Source organism: Musca vetustissima, unplaced genomic scaffold (genome assembly GCF_032173495.1).
Source record: "Musca vetustissima isolate MV318-11 ecotype Yass unplaced genomic scaffold, APGP_CSIRO_Mvet_v1 utg42018, whole genome shotgun sequence".
NCBI classification, from domain to species: Eukaryota; Metazoa; Arthropoda; class Insecta; order Diptera; family Muscidae; genus Musca; species Musca vetustissima.
The window spans coordinates 32411-39455 of NW_026882590.1; the positions used below are offsets into that span (position 1 = coordinate 32411).

At 35.6% G+C, this 7045-nt stretch overlaps 1 protein-coding gene across 1 annotated transcript; it reads left to right on the plus strand.

The window, feature by feature from the left end:
- The first annotated feature begins 867 nt into the window (after positions 1-867).
- On the plus strand, positions 868-4264 carry LOC133329122 (ADP-ribosylation factor-like protein 13B). The gene is made up of 4 exons (XM_061537618.1): positions 868-968; positions 1087-1312; positions 3516-3884; positions 3956-4264. The coding sequence occupies exons 1-4, from the start codon at positions 907-909 to the stop codon at positions 4262-4264; spliced, it is 966 nt and encodes a 321-aa protein (XP_061393602.1). The 5' UTR covers positions 868-906.
- Positions 4265-7045: the final 2781 nt, after the last annotated feature.

Sequence of the window (7045 nt, forward strand, 5' to 3'; positions counted from 1 at the left end):
ATTGAAGTACGTTCCGACTGATGAATGTGAAATTTAGTTGGAATCGGTTCAGATTTAGATATAGCTGCCATAGTTTCGTCCGATTTTATGTAAATAGAGCACCATACTGCCAATATTTATCCGATTGGGACAAAATTTTGCACAACGTACTAAATTATGTCATTGATGAATGTGAAGTTTTGTTGAAATCGGTTCAGATTTAGATATAGCTCCCTTATATAGTTTCGTCCGATTTAAAGTAAATTGTGCAAAATTTGGCACAGAGTACTGAATTAGGTCCCGACTGATGTATGCGAAATTTCTATATCTACAGGATATTGTAGGTATTAAAATGTATTGCATGTACCCATAGTGGTGAAGGGTATCCTAGAGTCGGCCCCGTCCGACTTTACTACTTTCCTTACTGGTTTACTATTTTACCTAGTTTACCTATTTTAAATGTCGTCGTCATAGTAGAGGGTCTAAAAAATCGGGCGGGTCGAACTTAACACTGTTTTAACTTGCCTTTATTTCATACAATTTATGTGCAACTCTGTTATAGAACTCATTAGTATGTTTTCATTGTTCAATGCTAGAACCAAACTTTTATTGCAAGCCCTATAAATCGGTTACCTTAGCAACCCTAAGTGGTTGCTTAGCAACGTCATATGGTTGGTTGTATCAGGTGGATACAAAACAATTGCACTGAAACACAGTCAGTCATTTCTAATAGTAAACAAAAAATACGCATAACAAATGTTGTGGAAAAAAATTTCTTGGAAAACAGAAAAATTTACCGTTAATAGTAATATTTCCATCAAAGGTGTAATTATTATTTTACTGAGAAACCCCTAATTGAGATTAACTGGAGAATTACATGCATCACAATAATTAGTGCCAGCGGGATAACAATGAAAATCTCAACTAATGGGTGCAATTCTATGTAAATGTTGTTATTGGCGTTGCTGTAAATGCTGGAACGGAAACAGGTAATCTAAACATTGAAGCACTGAATGAACATTTGTTAGAAATGCCTCCCTATGGCATTCATAGAACATTCATTTTCATTTGAACTTCCATCTTTGTATTGCTTATCCTTTTGTCCAGTATTGGCGTTCTTCCAGAGAAAAAACTCAAATTCTTACTACTCGGCTTGGCTGGCAGCGGAAAAACCGAGATAGCCCACTATCTAACGGAAAAGCAACGTCTAGACTACGAATCAACAAATGGAGCTTACAACTATACAATGAAGTGCCTGGATGCTCAGTGTTCGATAACGGAAATTGGAGGCAATGATGATATTCAGAAAATTTGGCATCATTATTATGCAGGGGTGAGTAGTGAGTGTGGTTCGGTGGTTGTTTTATAGATTCATGCAACGTTGTGAACCCAACGACGTCACATTGTAAATCATAGAAAAGAAGTGCAAAAGTCAGAGAAAGATTTTCAATGTAAATAAATCTTAGTTTGGCCAACTAAAGACCGTTCAATTTGAATTGTGGTCAAATTGCCAAGAAGTTATATTGTGTACGGAGTATCTGAAAGGGGATAGTACAACATGTGTTTATTAAAATTGAAAGAATTAACTATGTATATATATTTTTGGCTCTCACTGTATAAAACATCTTCCTAGTAAAGGAATCATTATTGATTTACTCCTTAGGGTATCTCCCAAATAACGCTACATTCAACATTTCAGGCGGCGTCAAATCGGGCGAACGCGGTGGCCAGTCTAAATCATCACTTTTCGACAATAAACTGCCCGGAAACAAATTCTTCAGAAAATCTATTGTTATGCGACTTGTGTGCGGTGGAGCGCCGTCTTGTTGAAACCAGAACTGCCTTAGTGGCGTAAAAACGGCAATTTTGCTTATTTACGGTCCCATTTAATGTGAAATGGGCTTCATCGGGCATGATAATTTTGTTCCAAAATTGCTCGTCATCTTCGGCCATTTCGATGACTCTTTGGGCTCATTCCAATTGACGTGGCTTGTCCCCAGGCAACATTCTTTGCGTCAATTGAATTTTGTACGGGAAAAAATGCAAATCAATGCGAATAATCCGTTGTAAAGTGGACCGAGCCATGTCCAACTGCTGAGAACGGCGTTTTTGGGATGTTCTTGGGGACCTCTCAACACTGGCTCGTACGGCAGCGATATTCTCGGCCAATCGCCTTGGTCGACTTTCACATGGCCTCTTCGGATTAGAAAGAGCGTTACCAGTCGAAAATTTTTCGTATAAACGCTTAATGGTGTTTTTAGAAGGCGCACTTCTCACATTTTTTAATGTTTTAAAAGCACGTTGAGTTTTCACAATTGACTTCTTCTGTTGAATGTAAATTTCAACTATTTCAGAGCGCTCGCGTGGCGTGTATTGGTTCATGGTAAAAATCTGCTTGGACTGACGCTTCAAACACGGTATGTCATTAAGCAATGTGACATCTCTGTCAAAACTTATGGCGTTGTCAGGTGGGTCAGTCGAATATGGACAACCCTGTATTATCCGACCCCACATTTTCCGAAAGGACACAAACTGTTTATACGAACGACTCGAATGGAATGGTGTGTGTCTATGTTTATTTACATTTTTATACCCTCCACCATAATATGGAGGGTATATAATTTTGTCATTCCGTTTGTAACACATCGAAATTTTCATTTCCGATTGGGGTTCTTGACCCTGTTTTTCAACCGAATTCTTTGAAATTTGGTACGTTCTTATTGGGTACTAAATGTCTCCACCAAAAATTATGAGTATAGGTCCATTTTTTCTGGTAGCCCCATATAACGGCACCTCCTAATTTACAGTATTTTGGGGATATTGATCGTATTTTTCCACCGAATTGGCTGTAATTTAGTATTTTGAGTCCTTAATAGGTACCAAATTTCTCCACAAAAAATTATGAATATAGGTCCATTTTTTCGGGTAGCTCCCATATAAGGGTACCCCCAATATTCGGTATTTTGGGGTTCTTGAGCACTTTTTTTTAACGAATTCGGTGCAATTTGGTATTTTGTAGTCGTATACGGTAACAAATCTTCCTACCCCCATATAAGGGTATCCCCAAATTTCGCAATTTTGGAGTTCTTGAGCTCGTTTTTCAACCGAATTAGTTGCAATTTGGTATTTTGTAGTCGTATATGGCAACAAATCTCCCTACCAAAAATTAATAATATTCGCCCCCTTTTTTGGGGGGCGAATATTAGGCCTAGCCCCTGTGTGGGAGGTATCGGAAGGAGTGGACCGATAGTCCACATCTTCGAACCTGAACTAAGTTTGGAAGAAATAATAAGATAGGCACAGGTTGGATGAAATCAAAATTTTCTGAAACATGGTTCACATTATGGTTTACATAATCGCGTTGTAGAAATGTCGGTATAGGTCCACTTTTTTGTACTTTCCCTACATTTTAATTTCAAGTACCTGTCATTATATCTATGGTGGAGGGTATCCAAAGTTCGGCCCGGCCGAACTTAACGCTTTTTCACTTGTTTCTCATTTATTTAATAGTTCTTATTTCCATTATTTCATTTCAGGCAATGTCCATCATCTATTGCTTTGATATGTCCACAACCAGAGATGATATGAAGAAATCCTTTAATTTATTAAATAAAATATTAAAAAATCCCTATGTCAGGGGTAAACCTGTACTTCTGGTTGCAACAAAAGCCGATCGGACAGATGAAAGTATACAATTGTATGATATTGAAAATGCCTTCCATTTGCATCGAATGGCTAGCATGTATGGCAGTACCATAAAACTATGTATATACGATCCTAGAACTGAGCATATGGAATCGAATAGAAATATAAATATTAAAGCTGGCCTAAATTGGCTGGTAAAATTCGTAGTGGATAATTACGATGTTCTACAAATACGTTTAAGCTGTGATAAAAATATGAAGGTAAGTGAAATAACCGAAATATTACAATCAATTGATTTCGATATTGATAATTGAAAATTGTCTTTCAACAGGACTGGGAACAAAATCGTGACAAACTTGTGAGCGAAGGAAAACTTAATTTTCGTGCATATCAAAGGTTTCCCAAAGCTTCCAATCGTCATAAAATTTGGCGTTTGTCTCACAAACGTTTACGACGTAGTTTAATACGACCACGTACTGCTCCACCAAAGTTAAGTTTCATCTCCACAATGAAACAGAATAATTTAGCTGATCCGAAAATATCTTCTTCCAACCAGATTTCATTATCTGACTCAAGTAAGGTGCCAAATGGTGTACTGCCGCATGAAGATACATTTACTGAAATTCGATGTAATATTTAATGTGACAAAAAAGTAAATAAATTGTTGTTCCTTTCGTAATTGGTATTTTCATAATTTACACAACATCGACATTATTAATTTTCTATGATCGAACAAAATATTATTTGTTTTTCTTAAGATATCATTTCCTTCCCAACATTTCCAATTTATGTATTTTTTTTTTACGTATCAGACGAAGTCAGGCGAAATATGATCTCAACTTGAAATTTAAGAAACTGTATTCATTGCTATCGGATTAACTACCACTGAACTTTTACTTTTGCGGATCTATATTCCGAATCTTTGTAATATTTCGCGATATTTGCACACTCTTGACCGACTAGAAGTCAACAGTTACACATTCGTACCATGGCAATTCAATCTATAATTCGTCAGATCCACTTCCCCATGGAAAATTAGTGCTGTTGGGCTTATAATTGTGGCGTATAGAGCGACTAGAAAATCAGACAAAAATAAAGTTGTCGAACCATTTCATAAACTAGAAATGGTAAATATGAACGTGTTACTACCACATCCGACTAGATGGTATTAATTTAAAGGCCAATCACGCCTCTTGGATATGATCTCAACTTATACCATCTATGTCTTTCTGGAATAAATAAATACATCATAGATTTTGCCACTTTTCAGACAAAAGTGTCCATTGATCCGCTAGATATTGACCGATCTTTCAGTCATGATTGCAGCCTCTGCAGCGAACTGAAAAACAAACGAAAATCATTTGGTCCATTTCATCCCTTAAATATTAAATAATCATTTCCAAAAACGATAGGGGTCTTCTCTGGCCAGAATCGGTCTTACATGCACTAAACTCTTGGGGCCACAACTAAGCTATAAAACCTGACAACATAGTTTTGTAGAGTATAACCCCATTTATGATAAAGATGGCAGATTATAGAAATAGAGGACATACATTTTATAAATGACAGCCCGTTGAAATAAATGATTGTCCTCTAAAAAAGTTCAACCGGTCCGAATTAGGGATATCCAACTGACAATCTAGTTTTTTATACCGATATGCTCCGAAGGTGAAAAGATTAGAACAGATAGCTAAATCGCTTTATAGGGACACACCCAAAACTCAGAACACGTCAGTTAACTATGATAATATAAAACCAGTAAGGAAAGTTAAAAAGTCGCGGGCAGCCGACTATATGATACCCCTCACCACTTTGGGCACATACAAGAGATGTTAATATATACAACATCCTGTAGATAGAACATACAAAGCGTCTTTGGGGGACCATTGAAATGGAATCGGGCGAAATTGTGAAATATGTGATAAAACATAGACATTTGAAAAAAATTGTATAAAAAATCCATAAACATACCGTTCTGAAATCAATGAAAAATCGCATGTCAAGCGGGTAAACTTGGATTCTTTGGAAGGACATGCATAAATCGACTCTGAAAGTGATTGTAGTGAACTTTCATTACAATTTTCAAATTTATTTTCTTTTTATTTTTTTTAAATTTTTCACCGAAATATAACGGTCGTATTTGTTCTTGATTCCAATATCTCAGTTGTTATCGATATGTTTATCCAAATTTCCCTTTTCGGAATTAACAATCTGGCAACATTTTGCATATTCGAAATTTTGTTCTTTGCAAAATATCCCCCAAAATTGATAGGTTGGAGGTTTCTTGAAGCACGTTGTTTCTAAACTCATTCTTTTCGCTAGAAATCATCATCAAGAACACTTTAAGCTACTCTTTAAAACCTCCATTCGAAAGTTTGATTGAATAGTAAAAATCCTAACCTTATAGAAATTCATCGATTATAATCAAATTTATTAATTCTTCTTTGAAGACTAATTACAAAAAAAAAAAAGGTAAATTTTATTTAAAAACACATAAGTGAATCAAGTGCTAACTTTCAACAAATTTAGGAAAAAATTGCGCCACCTGAAATTATAAAGGATAATCTCCATATTTTGGAGTTATCCGAGATTTTGGAGTTTTCTACATTTGTATCCTAGTCAAACAAAATCTTGCAGAGATAATCACGACCAATCCCAAAATCTGGGGATGTTCATGGTTCACAGTGCATATTCATCCCAACTATACGTGCATTTCATAAAACTTCATTTCGAGATATTTTGCGAAGAGCCGACAATTTTTACCCTGATCATATCCACCAGAAAAACACCATTTCACAAGTGGCAAAACTTTCATCATATTGCCTAAAATATATCACCACCACGGAAGTATCCAGGCCAGAATTACACATGGTTGTGAAATTATGTAACATGGCTGTAAAAATTTTGCACATACCTGTACAAAGATAATTTAAAATCAACAACTTCGGCCGTGAAATCGAAATTTTACATGAAAATTCCGTACTAACTTCTTGGCAATTATCAAATTTACATAATCTTCGAAATTTCATCGAACAAAGATTCCCCACTATTTGGAAGTCTTTCCATTTTAAACCTGATTCGACATCCCTAGCCTGCATTGGAACATCACCTGCTCCAAAAACAATTGATAAGTAAAATACTATCGCTTTCCCCTTTTTGAGGAGAAAAGAAAAAATGAAATATTAAATATCAACAACAAAATTCCATTCAACTTTATTGCTATTTTTTCATTGTCTTTTGATTCTACTCACTACAACAAAAATGCATGTTTCATAATCATTGATAATTTTGTCTTCTTCTTTTCCTAATTGCTGTTGTAACAACAACAATATGTTATTCTTCTATTCTCGTTTCTTTCTCAAAAATCTAGTTTTTGTGACTCGTTGTAATGAACGGTAGTAAAGTGATCATTTCAATTTTT